Below are 22,871 nucleotides of genomic sequence, written 5' to 3' on the forward strand. Positions count from 1 at the left end.
GCCTCGGCCTCTCAAAGTGCTGGGATTACAGGCTTGAGCCACCGCGCCCGGCCCAAGAAATCTTATTAAATCTCTTAGGTAGAGTTCCCATCACCTGTGGAGTGGGTACCAGCATAAGACATACCCCAATGACGCCAAGCGGTGTCCTTGGCTTTGCAAAAGCAAAGGGACCTCCACTATCCAGAAATCTCATGCAGCCTGACCTCTCCATTATCGCAACGTAGAGAGCAAATTTGAAGAGGCATCATGCCTGAACTTTGAGATTTCGGCGTTAAACTCACTGTAAGACTTGCGTTGGAATCCCTGCATGAGGTGATTTCTTGTTATAGTCTCTTGGATCTAAATTATGAAATGTTAATATTGTGCCAGATTATATTAAAAATCACACCTATAATTCCTCTTTCCAAAGCCTTGGAAATTCACCTCTTGGCTATTCACCTCTCAGACTCATTCCAGGACAGGCCACATGACCTGCTTTGGCCAATGGGATAATAGCAAATAGGATGCCAGCTGGGGTATACAAAGTGTCCATGCATTCCCTCCTGCTGCATGGAACTCTTCCACCAAGTGTGAAGGGCCCAGGCTGGCCTCCTGGAGGGGGAGGGACCAGTGGAGAGAGGCCCCAGCCATCTCAACACTGCATCTACACAGCTGGGCACTTCTCACTGTGAGGGAGGCCAGCCTAGACCATCCAGCCCCAGCCAAGCCAGCCCAGACCAGAAGAGTCCAGACAACCCATGGATTCACAAGAGAGAAAGAGGTAACTCTTTCATTCCCTTAATTTTGCGGGTGGCTTTTTTTTCCTTCTTTTTTTTGTAGCTGTTTTGGGGTTTCACTCTGTTACCTAGGCTGGAGTGCAGTGGCATCATCATGGCTTACTGTGGCCTTGAACTCCTGGGGTCAAGGAATCCTCCTGCCTCAGTCTCCTGAGTAGCTGGGATTACAGGTGTGTGTCAACATGCCTGGCCAAGTTCTTCAGAAAAATTTTGTAGAGATGTGGTTTCACTATGTTGGCCAGGCTAGCCTTGAAATCCTGGCCTCAGGCAATCCTCCTGCCTTGGCCTCCCAAAGTACTGGGATTACAGACATGCGTCACCATGCTGGCTTGGAGGTGGTTTTCTAAGCAACAAAAGCTAACTGTTACAAATACCCCATAAAATCCTCCCTAAAATATGCTCTCTAGACAGCTGCCAGACTCTGAAGCCATCAAGGATTTATTATTGCAGTAAGTGGCTTTCTCCATGTCTTTATGTTAAATACTCACAAAGCCATTTTATCTCCAAACATTTTTTTCATGCGGGTCCCCCAAAGTTAGGCATAGAACTCGCCATGTGGTTAATTATTCCTATTGAGGCTGGCAATGAAGTGAAACTGCCTCCTAGGAAGAAGTGTGTATGTGTATGTGAGCTCACTCCCCTGAAGCTCTCCCAGCACACAGGCCCACATCAATGTCCCAGCAAAGACCCTCCTCTTGAGGATTTCTATTTGTTTAATGTCTTCAAAGAACAGAAGGGAATTTCTGACGGGGACAAATCATTGAGGACAGTGCTCCTTTTGCTATAATCAGACAAGCCTGTTCTCAGTTGCTCACCTACCATGGACCACTGCTCAGAGCAGAAAATGAATGTGAGTAGCTGTAATTGCAAAGATAATGACAACAGCAGGAAAAAACTCTTCCTGGGAGCATTTCTTATATGGTATGGTGCTTCGACACAGCCTGGCTGTGACATCAAATAACTCAAAGAGGAGATAAAAATACCCCCAATGCAGTGGGCTGAGAGCTGGGTTTCAAGGATGCTCCTGGTGTTTTAAAGTCATTCTTTTGTAGTTTCAGGGCACTAGAGTTCTGTGGGCCAGTGACACTGGTGGGGCAACTGAAGTGACTTGGGTCTTGACTTGGCCACTAGCAAACCTGCACCATTAATCCTAGATGACAGTGCCTACCGACTACTGAGGGCCAGCTTTAATCAGCTGCCCTGTCTATTTACTGATTTAACTCCCACAATAATCCTGTGAGGTAGGTGGAAACATCCTCTTTTTATGGACAAGGAGACGGAGGCTCAGAGAGGTTAAGGTACTTGCTTAAGGTCACACAGCCCAAACTTGGCAGAGCTGGAATTAGATCTGAGATCTGTCTGTTCCCACCACATGCTGTTCCCTAGCTTGGTATTCTAGCAGCTTTGATTCTGGACCAAGCTGCTCTGTCTTTAAGATACTCACTTATGTGGCCATAATGCAACGTTACAAAGAAAAACTCCTGAACAAAAATCGCTGTGAAATCTTCTCTTAAAATAGGATCACGACCAGTTAGAGAATTTTAAAGAACTGAGTCGTAACCCAAGTAACAATAAGCAGTACCTATGTAATTTCATTATGTGAGCTTCTCTAAACAATTGTGGAAATGGTACACTACTGCTAGACAAAAAAATATTTATCTGGAACTCTCTCTTTGCCCTGGATACCCCAAGTATCTACACAGAAGGGATTTAAAATGCAGCATCTCAAACACATACTTTGCACAGTTGAGCTGATTCAGAGCATCGTCACATCTGTGTTTTCATCATCACAAGGTATGTCTGTCTTCTGTTGTGTATTTCGTAATTTATTCTACAGATGCCATTGTATCCTATTTATTTCATCTAGGATTTTTAGAAACACTCCTTGCTGACAAATATTTAAAAATTCTACCTTCAAAACTCTGAGATCTACCTCCTCCACAAAGGCCAGCTCCTGTGGCCATTTTAGCCTTTCTCAGACAAGGCTGCAAGCCCCAAGATACTGTGACTTGCCCTGCTTTGCTACTGCATGAACCTCCACTTCCTGGATGATGGGTTCTCTTTCTGTTTCCTCCACAACAGCACCCAATATAGAGATAAATACGTAGAAATTGCTCGACGTTTCCTGTTGACTGAAATAAAAGTGGGCCTGTGGGATAAAAATCCCAGCACTTTGGGAGGCTGAGGTGAGAGGATCGCTTGAGCCCAGGAGTTGGAGGCTGCAGCGAGCTGTGATTGCACCACTGCACTCCAGCCTGGGCAACAGGGTGAGACCCCATGTCTTTCAATAAATAAATAAATAAAAATAAATAAATAGAAAGAAAAGGGGGAATCTGTTTATCTGAGGCTGTATGGAATTCTGGAAATCACATGTTCTTTGTGGGCTATCCTGAGAAGCAATATCACTTATTCATTCATTCTGCCAAATGCCACTGAGCACCTACAATGGGCTTAGAGTATTGCTACCAAAACTGTGGTCGGAGGAAGGACAGTCTCAGCTTCACTCAAGCTGTTGCCCTTTCCTTACACCTACTGCATTGAAGGTACATTTTAACAAGCCCCTGGGGTTATTTATGAGCACATGAGACTTTGAGAAGCACTGCTTTAGAGGTACTGTATATAACATGACTTTATAAAGTAGCAATCCCGACGTCTAGTCTAATCATGGGGAAGATACTAGAAGGTACTTTGAAATAATACAAGATGGGACCTTCCCCATGACCCAGGCATGCTGTGAGCTCCTGGTGTGGAGAACAAAATGGTACTCTAGATCTAGGAGGCTAGGGGTGAGGGTTGCTGAGGTAGCCACAGTAACTGCCCCAGGAGAAGCAAATTCTAGCCTCAAGATGGAAATAGAACAGGTCTAATGCTCATAAATTCAGCAAACTGTACTCTGTAAAGTTCAGATGAAAAAGTTGTTTCTAGTGGTGGTCTTCAAACGTCAAGTGTGCATGAGAATCATCTGGTGACCTTGACTGAAAAAGGACAGAAACAAAGATGCAAAAAACAGACTCCAGGTCTCACTTCTAGACCTTCTCATTTAGGAGATGGAGACAGTGGCCTCCATCCTGGGCTGCACAATAAAGTCATCCTTGGAGCCTTAAAAGACAATGACGCCTGGGACCCATACCCAGAGATCCCAATTCAGTTGGTCTGGAGAGAGGTCTAGGCATCAGGATTTCAAAAAATTCCCCAGGTGAGTATAACAAGCAACCAAGGTGGAGAACCATTAGTCTCAAACAGAGGTGCCCAAGGCAGCAGAGTGCCTGGGGGGCATGTTCAAACAGATTTCTGGGTCCTACTCCAGAGTATCTCACTCCGTAGGTCTGGAGTCAGGCTTGAAACATATGCATTTCTATCTTGTTTCCATGTGATGCTAGTGGTGCAGGTTCTGGAGGCCACACTTTGAGGACTATTGGTATTTAGGGAAGGGGTTGGGGCCCAGGATTGGCATTTTTAAACATGCAGCTGAAAGATTCTGATGTCAGGTGTCTGGGCTCTACTCTTAGAAACAATATTCTGTCCGGGCTGGGCAAACAGCTGAAGCCACCAACCCTGTGCAATCTCTGGCTGGCATCAAGCAATCCTCTGTGCTTCTCTCATCAATGGCACTGATCTTTTCCTCCCATTTCTATCTTCCAACCTAAGCACTCATTTCTAGATCCTTCTACTGTCCTAAGGGGTACGCTACTGTTTTCCCCAGAAAGGCAGAATTGTATAGTAGTCAAGAGGACAGACCGTGGACCCAGACTGCCTGCCGTGAGCCTCAGGTATTGGCCCTCCAGATCTAGTTGCTTAACTTTTCCCGGCTTTAGTTTTCCCATCTGTAAAGTGGAGTGTCTGCCTCAGAGAGCTGAATAAATGAAATAATATATGTGAAATGCCATGAACAGGGACTAGTGCATGGTAAGTACTATTTAAATGTTGGCTAATATCCCAAGTCCTTCCTCCTGGAAAGCAGATAACTTGACTTCCTCTGGGAAAGGTGAAGGTTTCATAAGCCCCCTTGCTGGAAGGGATGTAGAATTCCCTTTCTGTTCCCTTAGCACTTGATGTGCGTCTCCATCATGGCACTATTTTGCTCTATTGGTTAATTTTCTCTTGGTCCACAGATGGGTGAGATCCAATTTGGGGACAAACCATGCCTTGCTCATTTTTGTACCCAATATATTGTTGGATACAACACTTGCTCTTAATAAATGTTGGCTGAACAACTGATGATGTAGCAAAAAATATTTTTGTCTTGCTGTTTTGCAAGTTGCTTAGAATTCTCTATTAATGAGAAGAAATGACTCTCTAATATACAATTGGTCTTTCTGTTGAAAAATGCAAATGGTAGGAGACAAGCCATCCTCCTCATATACTGCTCACTCCAAGTCCACCGATGGTGAAGCCACAAAAACATCATGATGATGGGTGCACTTGTAAGACATTAAACATTCTTATAACAAACTGCCTGATTCCCCACTAACTCTGGCCAGATGCTTGCTAAATTGGTTTCCTCTTTTTCTTGGACATACATAGAATACATTTCCTAGCCTCCCTTGCACTTAGGTGGGGCCATATGACCAGGTCTTCCCAGCGGAATTTCAATAGATCTGATGTGTGTCACCTCTAGGCTGAGGGCCTTAAGAGTGTGTGTTCCTTCTCCAGGCTCCCTTTCTTTCCCTGGACACCAGCTGGACACAGACCATCCAGGGAATAACTCTCAGGCCCAGCAGTTGGTGGAGCTCTAAAATGGGAGGAGGCTGGATCCCTGAATGACTGAGTGGAGCTGAGTTCTCCTACCCTGTCTCCCATCACAACTCAAGTGAGAAATGAACTTTTATTATTTTAACTCACTGCATTTGGAAGGTGTTACCTCACCTATCCTACTCCAAAAACACAGGAATCCAGAAGTCCCAACTTGGAGTTTTGAAATTTATTGGGGGAGGGCTTACTTTAAAAACCTGAGACACACATGCTTGTGTGAATTCTCAAGGACCACTTCACTGCCAATATCAAATACAACACAGTTGCCTGATCAAAGGAAGCAACCGTACATCTCTTTTACTATCTTGATTTTCAGTATGAATTCTTACAGTAAAAATACAAGGAAGTTAATTGGACAATTTTTTCATTTTTAGAAATAAAACTAAAATTTGAGGGGTGGTAGAGGCAGAAAGAACCCCAAAGATCCTAAAAAAATTATCTCCTAGGGTAATTGGTATAGTGATTATGATTTGATTTAAAATTATAGTCTTTCCAGAAAAATGTGGCTGGTGGTGCCTCCTTGGGGCTTCTGCGGAACAGAGTCTTTGTGAGGTATGCCTCACAGAAGACCAAAAGCCACATGCTGTAAGCAGGGTTTTTGCTTGGCTCCATGTCCGAGGCATCATCCTCATTTATTCTTCCCATCAATTTTATATTACTGGGTGGTAAACTCACCATATTCTGGTTGCTCTTTGGTTTCAAAAGTCCGGTGGCCTGGGGCCGTATGGTCCCACCCCCTGGGGGTGTTGAGGAAGTTGCCGTCATCTGAGGTACTGTCATACTTGTAGTCCTGGTCCCCGCTGTTTGCCCTGGCCAATGACAGGGACCTCTGCCACCAGGCCCGCCAGTCGGGGGATGGGACTGACCAGCTGGGCTTATTCTCCGGATGCTGATCTTTATCTGCTTCAGAGTCAGGACCGTCGACCACCTCTATGGTGACCTGAAGAATTCAGAACAGGCCAGGGTCAATGTGGAGTCAACAGTCTCCGAGCTACGTGACCCTTGGAAGAAAGTCTGAGAGGGCAGAGGGAGATGATGGATACATCCCTTGTGAAGGAAAGCTGAGGGTGATGCATGATGCAAAACCTTCAGGGATGGCCCACAGGAATTCCACGACTAGATGGAACATGTCCTTGGGTTGGGAGGGGAAAATTCATCACTGGAGTTCCTGATTTACCGATGACTAAAAACTTAATAGCTGGAAACAATGACGGTTGGACTGCTGTGTGGGTCAGTAATTTGAGTAGAGTGAAGCCTGGAGTGTTTGTTTCTCCTCCATGTGGTATTGAGAAGCCTTTCATTCAGGAAATAAACATGTACTATATTTGTTCCTGAAGTGATTCTAGAATAATCATATTATAATAAAACATAACATTTATGAACACAAACTGTGTACCAGGCACTGTACTAAATGCTCCACCTATATTATTCAACTCTCGTAAAGACCTCCCATCCGTGTTTGTGTGTGCCACATCTCCCATTGAGAGGGGTGGAGCCCATTTCCCCTCCCTGGAAATCTACACGGGTCACGTGATTCACTCTGTCCAGCAAAATGGGTAGGAGTAGAATAGTGACAGGTCTTAACAGAGATCTTACAGCTTTCATTTTCTTTCTCTTGGAATGTTCTAACCGCTGTGTGAGGAAGCGTAGCCTAGACCACTGGGTGTATAGAGACAATGTAAAGAGAGAGGCTGCATGGAGGAGAACCAAGGTCCCTTGGCCCATGCCCAGCTCTGAGGCCTCAGTCACGTGAGTAGGGCCATCTTGGATCTTCCAGCCTCAATTGGGTCACTCTAGCCAACACCACATGGAGCAGCGATAAGCTCTCCCAGCCGAGTCCTAGTCAAATTCCTGACCCACAGCAATCCCATGATCATTGGCTCAAACTATTAAGTTTTGACATGATTGCCAGATATCTTTCACAGCCAGGGAACGCTGGTGTACGGAGACACCAACAACCTGCCTAAGGTCACAGAGCTAGTAAGCGGCAGACGTGGGGAGTCTGGTTCTAGAGCCTATGCACTTCCTAACTTTGCCACACTGTCTCTCAAAAAGTAAGTGACCTACTGTCCCTTCATGAGATTAAAGAAACAACAAGACCACAGGCATAGGTGGGGGCTGGTTGTTTCAGGGTGTGTAGAGACATGAGCACAAGCTCCTTCAAACCAGGCTTTCCCAGCTATGATTTTCATTCATTCCATGGTTCATCACTAGCCTGCACACTCCTCAACCAACCCGTAGGGTCAGAGTAGACAGTCCTGGAGCCAAGGCTAGAACTTGTTCTCAGATTTACGAAAGTCTCATTTTGAAGTCTGTCACGGGGCTGGAAGAATGAAGTTTCTTGGCTCCAAGAGACAATCAACCTAGAGAGACTTGTTTAAAAAACATAATAAAAGATGCATTGGGTTCCTTTGGCCATCACACAGCTCTTGCAACACCCTCGGATGAGTTATGTGCAAATGAATCAGAAACACGCGTTCCAAGTAATCAACCCAAGATGTACTGGGCAGATGCATTTCCAGTTTTGCCCTAACCTGACATCTGAGAGAGTTGCTGAGATGCTCTGCCAAATCACACTGGGGTGCGGCCATCCCTGAGACAAATAGCCCCTTCCTTTTGTGTTAGGAATGGCGAGGTTTGAATTCTGCTCACTTCAAAGGATGTTGCCCAGCCAATGGGCCTGGGATTTGGTTTTACAGGGTCAGGACACATGGTCAAGAGCGTGACTTTCAACCCCAGAGTCTACTCAGGCTGCAGCAGGCCAAGTGCACCTTTCTCCTCTGTCGTGGGACACCTAGAAAAGCCATGCCACCACCCTTACTGCGGTCTTGTAGGCATCTCTTGCATATTTGGAAATAATTGTGGAGCTGTTTAGTAATCCCAAAAATTAAAAAAAAAAAAAAAAAAAAGATATATATGCATAATATAATACTATCCAGCAAAAAAAAAAAAAAAAAAAAAAAAAAAGGGAAACAAAAGCAAAGGAATACATCATACATCTTCTATCATTGCCATTTGTTAGAATGAATGGCTGCCGGAGAGTAACGGTAACTGGGACCCACACAGAAGCTCAGAAAGACAAGTGGACAAGAAGCACACAGCCAGGTGGAGCCGAGCCAAGCTGGGCAGTGGCAGGGCGATGCTGAGCCTTTGGAGACATACCTTTCTTCTCTGCAGCCCCGTCTTCCTCTGCCTGGAGACGGAACAACTGAGCTGCAAGGCTATTAAGGGTCTTGGAGGGGAGAGGCTGCCAAGAGCCAGGCCAGCCTGCAATTATGGTAATGAAATCAGTCTCTGGGTAGGAGATAAGAGGGAATGTGCCCAACACTTTTGGTATTCCATTTGTATTCAGACTGGAGTCAAAGGGATTGCTTAAACAAAACGTGCCCTGCAATTTCTCCAAGCTGGGAATAAAAACAATTTCATGTTTCAAGCTATTACTGTCAATACGATTTTTTTTTTGGTTTCTCCTAACTGCTGCTCAGATCCAAACAAAACAGATTTGTTGCCTGGCTAGGCGATGAGTAGCAAAATACAAATTTACTCCTAAAGCTGTATCGACGACTAAATCTCAACACTTAGAGGCTTATTTTTCCCTTTAATTACTAGCCCCTGCCTCAATTGAATTAAAACAAAAACAAACACAAAACAAACAACTCTCAGGATCCACCCTTCCCTACAGTTAAGAAAGTGAAAACCTCATGCTGGTATCAAAAGGAGAAATCTAATCTGGAACCTGAGGTTTCATAGGCATCCAATTAAAAAGACTTAATGAGTGTCATCAATGACTTTTCCAATGGCGAGGGCTCATTTGATGTTTCCTATTGCTCTCATTTTATTTACATGTTTTTTAGCATCAAAGAATCCTTTGATAAAGATGTCTTGAACAATGATCAATGTGATGAACGGCAGGTGTGGGAGTGAGCACAGATTTCCAAACTGACAAAGGCCCTAGATCTTACCATCCTTTCTCATCCTGAATACATAATTGAAGCGTCTTAGTATATTTTTTCTTCTGGACTTTTCCACACTCAAGTCATGATGATAAAAGAATGCCTCCAGTTCAATTCCTGGCAGAAGCTCCCCAGCTCCAAGAAAGAAAGTCCAAAACAAGCGCCAATTTGGAAAATTCTGTTTAAAATCAGGAAATGAGGAAAAGATCCAATGTACCTTGATCAGATTTCCTTCTCTTGAAAATTAATACATTGATTAGAAACAAACTCTTGATTCTTGCTCAGAAATGCACTTCCCATAGGGAAACCAATACCATTCTCAGTCTAGCTGATAATACACGAATGCCACTGAGAATACAGAGGCATGCTCTTCAAACTTAGGAAAAACTTCTTGCTTGTTAGTCCTCTAGGCCTTGTGATCTGTGGAAATCGGGGGGAGTGGGCAGGTGTTTTCCAGAGAGAAAAATGATTTCCTCGGGAGCACAGAGGACATGTCTCCAACAAGGGTTTTAAATCCAGATCATTCCACCCCTTCTTCCTTGACAACTGCCATGCAAAGAACATGAAATGGACTGGGAAGATATCTAATTCCCTCTTCTCAGAGCTGCTGATGCTGTAAGAACAATGGTGGCAACCCCGGCTAACTGTGGTTACTGCTTTGAGACTTGCAGAGTGCCGGTCCAGGCACTACTGTCCATCTACACAACTTAGACCTAATTTTCAGGCACAGAAACTGGCTTGTAGAATTTAAGGCCCCAAGGTAAACAGCAAGTAAGGTATAGTATCGATCTCAGAACCAGTTCTGATTCCCAGTTATTTTTATATACATTTCCTCTGTCTTCTTCATCGCCAATATCACCAACCAGCATCTATCAGTTCTGGGAAGCTTATCCTATATGGGGCCCTGTGCTAAGCACTTCATATGGATAACTTCATTGAATCCTCATAATCATACTTATATGCAGTATTATACTACATAGCTACTCATAGGTAGTATTGTCATTCCAATTTTATAGACAAGGAAACTGAGGCACAGAGAGGCCCAATAACATGCATGGGGCTACAGAGGTCAAGCCTGGCTGACTAAATGGCAGTACGTGATCCTAAACACAAGTCGATCTGCCTCCATATATTGACAGCAGTACCCCATGAGAATCTGAGCTGAACAGGCTTATCTTTATAGGGGCATGGGTTCACATCTTGGGTAGAAATATCTTGATTCCTATCTAGCCAGACCTGTCATTCCTCTAAGAGTATTTTAGAGAAAAAGGGAAAGGGGAAATCAAAAGTAGAAGCTTGAACAACTGTAGCCCTAGTGAACTCCTCTGATTGTATCTTGTTGCACTCAAGAGGGCTATGGCCATGTTATTAAGTCTGTGCAAGGAAAAAGAAGCCTATTTTTAAGTTCCTCTTAATGGGAGAAAAGAAATAAGTATATTGGTTGAAATGAATACTAATATCAGTTTGATCCAGAAAAGAGAATATTTGGTTGAGAATAACTTGTGTCATAATGAACTGATACAGTAAGCCCAATAATGGATTTATTGCAGAGATTTTTGCCTCTGCTATCTAACTATCAGCTGCAGACTGAAAACCCAGCAAAGCTGAAGTCTAACTTGTTTTGGGGGATTTACATTCTTTCCTGAATGATTTTTGTTTTCAATAAAAACCCAACCTCTTACATTTTTTAAAATTTCATATGGAGATTCAGTTTAGGAGTTTGAGGCCATTTCTTTCTACTTTGTGCATTTTTTTCCCCTCCTCATTTCCACAGCTTGAAGCCAGTCTTAAAATAGGAATGTCTGATTCACTTGGGACAGAGGCTGCCTGACTTCTGGGAGTTAAAACGCTCTATAGAAGCAGATGTTGGGGCTTTTATTAGGATTTCCTACCCTGAAAGTCAAGAGGCCCAGGAGGGACGTGGTCTCTTGCATGGGCTTAGTGATGGCATTTCAGAAAGGTGCAGGCTATTTCCTTAGTCCTGGAGCGTGGGAAACACTTCCAGAGCCTGAAGGGGTGGGGTGGTGCAGAGGGCAGGTATCAAGTTCCCATTCAGCTCCCAGGCTCCAGCTAGGGAGAATCGGGTGGGGGCCAAGGCAGGTTGCCAGGGCAAGGGGCAGATGAGGCCAGAAGCCCTGGCAGCAGAAGCCGACTCACTGAAGGGCTCCTCATCTGACTTCACTCTGCTACCCAGGGAGAGGGAATGCGTTGACGGGGCCCGCAGGGACCTGTGGGGCTGTCTGCTGGGCTGAATCCACCTGTGTCAAACCAGTGGATTTCAACAAAAGAACAGTGCTTTGAGGAAGGGGTGAGGGCTACCAACATGGAAAACATCAACTCCTCATAGAAAGCGCCTCATGTTTTAAAGAACCACCAGGGAACTGGTTTACACAAGTGCAATGGTGCATGGGGCTGCAGCGGCTAGTGCTGTGGTGTGTGCACACACACATATAAGTACACATTGACAGAAGGCTGGGGCTCCCAGGGGTAGCAGTTGTTTTATTCTTTCTTTGAACATCTTTCTGGATGACCAATGCCAACCTTTAGTGGTATTCCAGAAACAGAAGGCCAGAAATGCAGCACAATTTTATTTTCTTTAGGGCCAAAATGTCATCAGATTAATTAAATGCTGGCCACCCCCTCCCTCTTAGAAAAGTAACAGATAGGGATTGTATAGAGCAGAAATAGAATAACTCAGCTGGGCAGTAGGCAAAAAGAGATTATTGGCTTACTCCTTTTGGGTTTTTGACTTTGACAGTATCTAGGCTGGAGCTGTATTAATTTTGAGTCCATTTGGCCAATAACCTTCATGCCTGGAGCTATGGTACACCTTTATTCTTGGGAGTTATGGTGATCTTTGCTGCATAAAGGGTAACTCAGAAAAATATGGTGATTTGGTAGGAGTAGCCCTGTCCCGCTCCCTATCCTGTCCTCCAGAGCATCTCTTTCGGAAGCACCACCTGGAGGTAGGCTTCTTGCTCTTGTGCTGGGGGTAGGAGTAAGACAAAGGGAAAAGAAAGCATGGGCTGTGACTTCTCACCTGTTTGAAGTCCACATGAGCAGGTAGCTTAGGGGCTCAGAGGAGATGCGCGCAAATCGTTTCCATTCCTACCATCTCTGCAACTACACTTTTGTAACAGCTCATGGAGACGTGCATTTTATAAAGGTCCCAGAGGCACTGCCGAAGAGCACCCCATGCTGCAAGCACCCACGGCCCAGCGTGGCCTTATTCTAACGCATCCTATGTTTATTCTCTGCTCCCGCATTCACTTCACTTCCTTCCACACCCACAACTGACAGCCCTGTCTCCCCTTAGGAAGCCAGGTGGCACTATTCCAAAGCATTCTCTACTTCTCATTTAGTTAAATAACACAGCAGATTATGGTGAAAAATGAATTGTAAGCCTGGCTGCTCCACGAAGCTCCTGCACAGGTCCATCACATGGGCTCCAGAGAGCCCAGCACTTAATGTTTCCCCCTTCCTTTCGTTTGAAAAGTAATCTGGGGTTCGCAGCTCTGGGAGTCCCAACTGCCTTTACACTATTGCTTTTCCCTAATATTTAAGTAATATTTTAAAAAGACAAGCCAGTTGCAGTGGCTCATATCTATAATCCCAGCACTTTGGGAGGCTGAGGCATGAGAAATGCTTAGGGCCAGGAGTTCAAGACCAGCCTGGGCAACATAGTGAGGTCCAGTTTCTACAAAAAAAAAAAAAAAAAAAAAATTAGCTCGGAATGGTGGCTCACACCTGTACTCCCAGCTACTCAGAGACTAAGGTAGAGGATCACTCAAACCCAGGAGTTCAAGGCTTCCGCAAGCCATGATTATACCACTGCACCCCAGCCTAGGTGACAGAGACCTTGTCAAAATAAAACAAAATAAAATTAAGACCCCAGTGAGGTCTAGGTAGGGAATGGGAATTTCCAGACTGATGGATTTATCTAGAAGATAGAAAGGGAATCCCAAGAAGTTCTGTGTGAAACTGGGTTTTTAGGTCAAGTGCAAGCACCCAATAACTTTCAATGAGGAAACAGTCCCCAGCAGCCTTCCATTCTCCTGCATACACGCATATTCCTGTGACTTTACTTTAGTAATTCTTAAATCGATTACACTGGTATTATAGCTCAGTCCTCAGCATTATATCCCAAGTAACATTCCCACCTCTGGGAAACAGTGCTAGCAACAGCAGGCTTCAGATTGTTTTGGGCATGGCCCAAACGCCCTTGGGATCAGGGCTGCCTGATTCTGGAACCAGAACACCTATAAACATGTGGATGAGCCATGACAGGAAGCAAGGCTGAGCAATGGTATGAAGTCAGGGCCTTTCTTGCCAATCTGCACCTATTCCAAAGGGCTCCATTGCTCTTTATCACACCATGTGGTCAGTCCCTTGAGAGGGGACGTAGGAGCCAAAGGCCTGTTTTTCCAATTTATCAGTTAAAACAATCCAAAACTCACCAGAACTATTAACTGGGGCACGCAGTGATTTCTGCACATGGGTTGTTGAAGAGTGATCTCCGTAACATTTTTCACTCTGTGCCATCAATAGAGCCTGCCTGACTTCTTCCCACCTATTGAGATCCATCCCCCTGAGGACACAGTGCTTTTTCTCCTCTGTCTTCATGGTCCTTCTGGCACTATTTTATGTGGTTGCTGGGATCTTCACATCTCTCTCATTTATTGGAGGGAACAGGCCTTACATTTTTCAGTTTCCTGTAACTTAATGCAGCATTTTATATACAGCAAGGGTTGGTATTCTAATTAAGTATTCTCAGTGACATTTGTCTGCCACCATGACACTGGTGTTAAGAGCGAAACAACTCAGGTCAACGAAACCTGATCTAAAACTGTTATTATGGGCTGGCTGTGGTGGCTCACACTTGTAATCCTAGCACTTTGGCAGGCCGAGGCAGGAGGATCGCCTGAGCCCAGGTGTTTGAGCCCAGCCTGGACAATAGGACAAAACTCTGTTTCTACAAAAAATTTAAAAAGTGAGCTGAGTATGGGGTCACATACTTGTAGTTCCAGCTACTCGGGAGGCTGAGGTGGGAGGTTCGCTTGAGCCTGGGAGGTAGAGGCTGCAATAAGCTATGATCATGCCATTGTATTCCAGCCTGGGTGACAGACTGAGACCATCTTTTAAAAAATGTATGGAAGCAGGCATATGAGGACGAAAGCTGGGTAGGGGCTGGGTTGCCCGGAGGATGAGCCTCTCTCAGCCATCATTGGGCAGAAACAGAGAAAGGTAAAAACAACATGCAAAATTAGGAGTTTGTCTCTGAATGTGGGTTGGGAGTCAGAGCCTGGGTTTGAGCCCTACAACTACTATTTACTGCCATGTGACTTTGGGTAAACTAAACAGTAACTTTCTGAGTATCTGGTGCATTGTTGATAGTATTAGAAAAATGACATGGGCTTTGTCTCCTTCATGAGGGTGATGGGAGGATCCAATCAGATCAACATTTGCTTTGTAAAGTATACTGAGCTATTTCAGTGTAGATGGAAGTTATAACTTTTAATCCCAGGCACCCTTTCCCTCACCTCCCATTTCCCATTGCTTCATGAGATCCCATCTTAGTGGAAGATAGTCATCTCTCCCCTAGGAACTCCTGTTCTCACCTTGCTTCCTCTTATTAATATTTTTTGTAAGTCATGTACACTTTAGAGTTAACGGAAGCTTGTCTCTTTGTGAAGGAATTTCTGGTGTCCAAGGCAAGTTTAGAGGGGCATTAAGAGAAACAGCTTTCCTGAGTGCTTTGAAATCATATTTGAAATCATTTTCCCAGTCCGTTCACAGGTGAGATTGGCCTTTTCCTATAACTACCACATTTCATCAGTTTTGATTTTATATTTGACTGTCTCTGAAATTACTATGTATCTTGTAATCCTTGTTGTGTCATACTTTAATTAGTGGTGTTTTCTTCTTTTGAGTGGTTCATAAAATAATGGTACATCTCACAATCAAGGGTGTCACTTAATGAAATGCAGCACCGTTCATATGGAGATAACATGATCTTAAGGAAGAATCATTAAGGGGTTAAGAAGAAAAGTGAGGTAAGGCAGAAGTTTCCACTGGAATCATCACAAAACAAAAGATGAACTGTTTTGTTATCTTCCACCTTCCAGCTGCCAAGAATTACCTGGATATTTGGATTCTGCCCATTAATATCAGCTTTGGAAAGATCCGGAAAGTTTGGTAGATCGAGGAGAAAGGATCCGGGGCCATCTCTTTGCAACGAAGGGTGCCCAGTCTCTTGTCGGAATCGCGGTCTGGGGAAGGGCTGGTGTGCAGCCTGGTGGTCCAGAGGCTCTCCTGGTGCTTCTTTGGAGAGAGAAAAGCTGGTTTCTGATGTGGCGTCACTTCCCACGTTGAGGTTATTCTAAAACAAACAAGCAAACAAAGACACATGATTTAAAAATGTCACCCGTAACAGTCCATTACATTCAGGAGCAAGGACAATTCCAGTGACTGAAACTAAGCCAGCATGGTATTCCAAACTCATTTTGCAACTCTATGGTTTAGTTTCTTCATATCTTAAAAGCCAGATCATCAAAACTTCTCATAGCCTGCTACTTGGGAATGTTCTGAGGGTTAATGAGTTATGAGCTATTCATTAAGCTTCAAAGTACTTTAAAAATGAAAATGCTATTTTGAAGGAGAATAGGTGTGCATTTAAAGCTGGAACCAAATGATGTTTTTCTTCTCACAGCTTCAACTGATTAACCACCTTGGCTTTAGTTATAGCTCTAGTGTCCAGAGTTAGTTTCTTTGGTGTAGGCTATGGAGCAAAAGATCTGACCATGCTGGATAAAATTCTTGAGCCATATTATTGATTATATCCATTCATCATTTGTCTTTCCATTTGACCATCAACCCATCCACACATTCATTCACATATCCTTCTTTCCTTCCTTCCACCCACACACTCATCCATCCATCCATCCATCCATCCATCCATCCATCCAACAAATGCCAGCCATGCTAGGTACAGGTGATACAGCAATCAACAGGATAGACATGAGACCTATTATTTTGAAGTGTACAACTAGGTGAGGGGAATAAACAATAAATACACAGATAAATAAATAAGATCAGAACAGAGAATAGTGACTTCCAAGAAGAAAAGAGAGAAGATAACGGAGAGTGTCTGGGGAAAAACCTTCGACAGGTGGCCAGGGAGAACCAGGACCCCTCAGAGAAGGTGACACTTGAGGCAAGATCTTAATAACAGAAGCTAGCACCCTGCAATAATCTAGAGGAAGGACATTTTAGCAAAAGGAGCACTCAAGTCCAAGATGGGAATGAGCTTGGCTGGACTGAGAAACAGAATGACCAGTGAAGCTGTTGTAGAGGGAAGGAGGGAAGAACCCTAGGTGACGAGGACGAAGAGACGGGGTTAGCCAAAGAAAAAGTCACAAAAAGGCATTCTGAAATCTAATGGTTTTATTCTGGAAAGTACAAGCCCCTTGTTTTTTCCCAGTTGTGAAAAATATCTCCTTTTGTTATCACGAGGGGGAGATTTCTCTAGTGATTGCAGAGTATAGAAGTTGCTGGACTCCTTTCCCAAACCAGCCTTTCTTCTTCTCCCCCGGTCCTCTCACAGAAGACTTACTCCAGCCTTCAGGGATGGCATTTTCATGTTTACTGGTGGAGAGAGACAAGGAGATAGAATTTCACCAGCGTTTGGGTCAGTGGTTAATGTTCTTGTTATTCTTGGATATGTTTTCGGTTTGGGAGTATATATTCCAGCACACTGTCTCCACACACCCCCTCTGCCCCCCACCACAGTGCCTCTGACCCAGCCAAAGGGTTATATCTGATATAAAAACACTCATGACTTTGAGCACCCAAGGTCAAGAGTACTGAGGCCGAAACACACTAGCAGATACATAGCTTCTTGAAGAGCTAAACTTAGGGAAGGGGTTTTGATTTTTACTTTGATTTATGTGTCATTTTTTAGGGACAGGGTCTTGCTCTGTTGTCCAGGCTGGAGTGCAGTGGCACAATCAAGCTCACTGCAGCCTCAGACTCCTGGGCTCAAGCAATCTTCCTGCCTCAGCCTCCCGAGTAGCTGGGATGACAGGCATGTTCCACCATCCCCAGCTGGAAATGGATTTATAAATATATGTTTAAATAGGAATGGGGCTAAGGAAAAAACTCACTAGTGCGGAGACCACCTCTGAATGTTCCAAGAGGCCAAGGGGAGTGTGGAGACAGAAACCTTATCTGTCTCCTCTTGAAAACATGCAGTGACAGCGGAAAGCTGGATGCTCCGCGGCATGTTTTTGCTCGCCCTTCCACAGCTCAGAAGATGTGGCCGGGGGCTGTGTCTTTGTTCACCTTTCCAGCCACCTCTCTGCCATGGTTTTCGTCTTCTGGCACATCCTGATAGAGGGAGTTGTCCTGACATTTCGAGACAATACTCAATGCAACAGAGGCCAAATGTATTATTGTTTGAGCCTAGGAGGGAGAGAGGAAGGGAGGGAGGGAGGGGGAGTGAGAGAGATAGAGGCAGGGGAGGGGAGGGGAGAGGAGAGAGATCATGCCATCTTTCCTCAACATAAGATTTCTCTATGACATCCCAAAGGGAAGATAGCTGAATGCGATGGTTCCTTGCTTTTTTCCCTTAATCTCCAACTGTAAAACTTCTACAACAGCATTAGGAAGGACAGTTAGATTGTTATGGAGAATTTCTTGTGCAGGATTTAGGATTACAAATCTTGGAAGGGGCCAAGAATTTGCTTCCCTGCTTTAGTATTTCTTGTGAATCAAGCCCTAAACTTCATTGCCACAATGGATATATACTGCTTAATTAGGTTCAAAATAGAAAAAATCTATTTCCTTTCCTCTGTAATCAAGTACTCTATGAACACTTATATGTTAGAGGAAGTAGAATATGTGTTTTTGCTACTTTTTGACATTTTGCTTAGATGTCTGAAAAAACAAGGACTAAGTCTGATTGATTGATGTGACTCTTGCATTTTTCCTGATAGGAAATCCACCACCACAGAATGTTTCTGGCTTAGCCCCAGACCAAGCAAACCCCTTAAACTCTCTAGGACTCAAAGACCTTGCATGTAAAGCAGATTAGATAATAAGAAGAGCCCTGTACTTTCCCCGCAGGATTAGTCAAGATACTTGGGTTGGGTTTGTCTACACATGGAAAGAGAAGCGTCAAGTTAGGGACACTGGCTGGGCAGTTGAGGCCACAAGTACCTCTGCCGGGAATAGTCAGACAACTGGGGCTGAAGTATGTTTTGGCTTCAGTTTTGCATACAATTGTGGCATTTCTCCATCTCTCCCAACCACCCTGCCCCCCAGACACAGGCTTTGGTGTTTGTAAAATATTTGGAAGATGGGAAGTAATAAAGACATGCTAATCACAATCTCTGAACATCTGAGTTACTCTTGCATCTCTTCCAAAACATACTTAACTGGAAACCTTAGCTCCTTGCAACGGCATACCCCCAAGCTGTTAAGATACTGGAAATCCTAGGGTAGGGAAATTGTGGCTAAGGATGATCCATATAAAATGAAATCATGTTTTATTCAATGAACAACAAGATTTGAGAGTAGCCATTATTGTTATCTAGACTTTAGGGTAGGAGACGACAGACAGAATATCCTAGTAATGTACAAGAAAACACTTCCTTCATCTTTTCTCAAAAGGTCACACTGCACATCCTCCTTGCAGAGCTCCCCTTGGACATCAGTCTAGCTATCACCAAGTTCACTTACTGAGTATTTCACTTAATTTATTAGAGCAGAGTGAAGATTTTCAATAGGGGTGGATCTCAAGGCTAAAAGTAAAATATTATGTTTTATTCAGGCAAGCAAACATTCTTCTCTGAAAATGATACCTTAGGAAAGTCTGGGAATGTAAGGAAAGAATCATCACCATTCTTTCTAAAATGCCTTTCAATTCATTTTGCCTGAGTTAAAGTGATACAAGGGGGGCCTGCTCAATTTGGAAAAATATTTCTTTACCCACAATGTGTCTTTGACTTGAACATCAACCTGTGAGTTAACATTGACAATTCTGCAGCCCCAGCAGCAACGTTTCCTCTTGTGGCTATAAGTTCAGACTTGTGACTACCAATGAGAAGGAAAACAGAAGAACTGAAGCTACTGAATGGCTTATGCACATGCACTGTTCAATCGCTGAGGCAGGTGATCTGTGTTGGTCAAATTATTTAGCTACTGTGTGATTATCCTCTCCTATTTTAGAATTTAAAACAGGAATAGTAAATAAAAAAAATCCTGTTTTTGCAGCCTGGTATTTTGCCTTAGATGGCAGTACTGTGGCAGACATTTGCAATTGTCTGCCCATTGTCTCTTCCCCTCTTTTTCTTGATGCTTGTTTCAGGGGGCTGTGGACCTGGCAAAAACTACATTTCCCAGCATCCACTGCATCTGGGTATGACCATGTGACACACTTCTGCCCAGTGAGGAGTAAGTGGAAGGTTCTGGACAGAACTGCTGAAAAGGAGTTTTCAGATTCAGTTTTGCTGTTTGCCTTTCTCTCTTCCACTTTGTCCTGCCTGAAATGAGGATACCAGGGTTGATGTGAAATGAGGCAGTTGGCAGGCAAGAGGATGGAGGCTGTAGTCTAAGTGTGGCTGACTGGAAAGATGATGGGCTTAGCATTATGGAGCTATCACACTGGTCAGTCCTGGAATGGTGACCTCCTTATGTCTTTTACTGTTATCACCGATCTTAACGTTGACAATGCTGCAGTACCAGTAGCAATGCTCCCTCTTGGGATCCTAATTTTTGAGTTGTGATGACCAAGAAAAAATGAAAAGGCCCTGTTTAGCTAAGTGGCCCTATGTTAGATATTCTGTTCTTTGCAGTTGAATACAATTCCCAAATAATAGAGGTGCCGACAGGGCATTTAATGAAACATCACAGTGAACTTCACTATGGCAGCCAGGACACAGATGCTGGGTTCTGCTGCCAACTTTCCTGATATCCTATTCCAAATCTGCCATTGATACGCTCTGCACATGTTGACAGACTCTTTTCATTGTTTCAGCATCTACACATAACATTACTCAGCTGTACTGCTCACTGAGTACTGTAATGTTTCCTTTAAGGGGTCCTATTAGGCTGGTACAAAAGTAGTGGTGGTTTTTGCCATTGAAAGTAATGGCAAAATCCGCCATTACTTTTGCACTAGCCAAATACTGTCACAATTGCAAGAGGTTTTTCCTTGCCAAAAGGAACCAGTGTTCCTTGGACAAATGGATTGAGTGCAGAGCTTGGGTGGGGAGGGCACAGATGAATTTGGGATACTCTCATGCACCAAGAAGCAAGGAAGCTTTCAATGATTAACAGGATCCTTTTGAAAGAACACAGGAGCCAGCATGACAGGCCCCCATTTCTCACAGATCAGAGAATTTGGACAAAATGAAAAGAGATTGTCCTTGGCTGATGTACACTGAATCTATCCAAATCCATAAGGATACCCACAAAAGAGAGAAATCCGGAAAAACTACTGGTGCCATTTGAGGTAGGTATTATAAAACTCCTTACTTTGCAATTGGTATTAAAAAGAAAGAAAGGTTTTCAGAGGAAGTGATGTTTGAACTGAAATCAAAAAGGCTGATAAACGTGCAGCAGATGTATCAGGTTAAGAGAGCAGGGAGCTGGGGAGGGGTCCAGGAGCTTTGCAATCCTGGTGGATGAGTCTCTGAGGCCTGACAGAGCCGTGTTTTATAGATCCAAAGGGTTTCAGAGCTGAAATGCAGTGAGAGTAACAATCAGAGACACCTGCTGTTTTCATATGAAATAATGGAGGTAAATGTTATACACATCGGGCCCAACACACAGTCTTGGCCCACCAGCCTCTGGCCTGAGAGGCTTCTATCACACTGTCCTCTGACTTGTCCACTAGGCTGCCACTTCCCTGGTGGCATCCTCTGGGACAGGTGGAGGTTTGCTGAAGCTACATGGTGCTGGGATCTCATCCCTCCTTCCTCATTCTCATCAGCTGGCCCAGAATGCCCTTGGGAAAGCTCTGCTGAGATGAACTGAGAAGAGAAAATCTCTCCTCTTTAGGCTAGGTGCAGTTTTTCTCAGATGACAAATTCACATGTTTTAACCACTTGTGTCCTTTATACTAAGTACAGCCTGGTCCAGCACCAAGACTGTCCAGTCACTGCCTCCAGCCACTGAATAGCAGGAGCTGCTCATCGTGGCTGTGTCTGTGACGAAGGTGGATGGCTATAGCCACATGCAGGGTCAGAGTGGTCAGAATGGCCAGAGTCCCCAACTGGTCATTTGGCACAGACAGATAAATACAAAGGAGAGGGAATGAGGTTTTTTGGACAACCAAGCCACAGGTCAAATTAGGATGAACACTACAATTGGAGGAAGATGAAGCTATGGAAATGGGTGATGCATCCTCTTTTGGAAAAAATGTGCTAAGTATCACTGTCCCAGTCTGCAAATAGCCACCTACCCTATTCTGCAAACACCAACCAAGGACTGGCATCTGAAGAAGAGAGATGATTTCACCACTTTCAGAACCTCCAGAAGAGGCACAAATTAGTAACAAACTGTGGCTGTCTAGAAAAGTTTAGTATTTTTTTCTCTTTAAGACAAAAACTGGTAACTATTCCCCAGATTAACACAACCAGGCAGACTTCTTGGAGGCAGACTGGATGGCAAATTTCTGAAAGGCAAAGAACAGGCCCTATCTTCGCTCTCCAAACTCCCTCCTCCCTCCCCCAATTTTGCAAGCTCAGGGGGCAACCAATAAGTACTATTTGATGATAATGATGGCTAAAGTTATCATGGGCTAACAAGGGTCTCATTAGATTTTGTTTTAATTAGGCTCAGGCTACAGGCCTCATTACCCCTAATGTGGCTTTTATGTGGGATTCTAAAGGAAAAAACCCTAGGAATCTTCTGTTGAAGATATTAAAGATTATTAGCAATGCATTTGGGCTCATAGACTTTGAACAACAAACAACAGAGATTACAATTAATGTCACTACAGCCACTCTCCTTAAAACAAACTAGCAATATAGTTAATTAGCAATATGTCCTCATTTGGGGCTGGACATCTGCACATTATTATCGACAATGCTTGTTTCCTTTTTCCAGATGAAAGGAAGTCATACCGCACCCAGGCATATGGCTGTGTGTTTTCCACATTCAAACACTCCATTTTCTTCTACCCATGATAAACACACTCGGGGCTTTATCTGGGCTGAGCATCGATTTTGTCTGGAACACTCCCACACATCTAAAAATAAGTTCAAGGATGCCAGTAGTGGTATTTCAAAGGGAAAAGCAAAAGTGTTTGCTGTTTGAAGAGATAAAAGAATAAAATGGCACACTGATTATCGTTAACATGATTGAGGAGCAGGCACTGCTAAGAAGA

The 22,871-nt window shown here is 44.0% G+C and overlaps 1 protein-coding gene across 1 annotated transcript in view; it reads right to left on the reverse strand.

Moving 5' to 3' along the window:
• The window catches only part of ISM1 (isthmin 1), a 79,860-nt gene that overhangs the window by 14,292 nt on the left and 42,697 nt on the right, over nt 1–22,871 (reverse strand). The window contains exons 2-3 of the mRNA XM_017517456.2: nt 15,621–15,860; nt 6,204–6,468 (exon numbers count right to left, since the gene is read on the reverse strand). Of these exons, the coding sequence (XP_017372945.1) occupies nt 6,204–6,468; nt 15,621–15,860 (505 nt within the window). The remainder of the gene's footprint in view (nt 1–6,203; nt 6,469–15,620; nt 15,861–22,871) is intronic.

This window comes from Cebus imitator, unplaced genomic scaffold (genome assembly GCF_001604975.1).
Source record: "Cebus imitator isolate Cc_AM_T3 unplaced genomic scaffold, Cebus_imitator-1.0 Scaffold632, whole genome shotgun sequence".
Classification (NCBI taxonomy): domain Eukaryota; kingdom Metazoa; phylum Chordata; class Mammalia; order Primates; family Cebidae; genus Cebus; species Cebus imitator.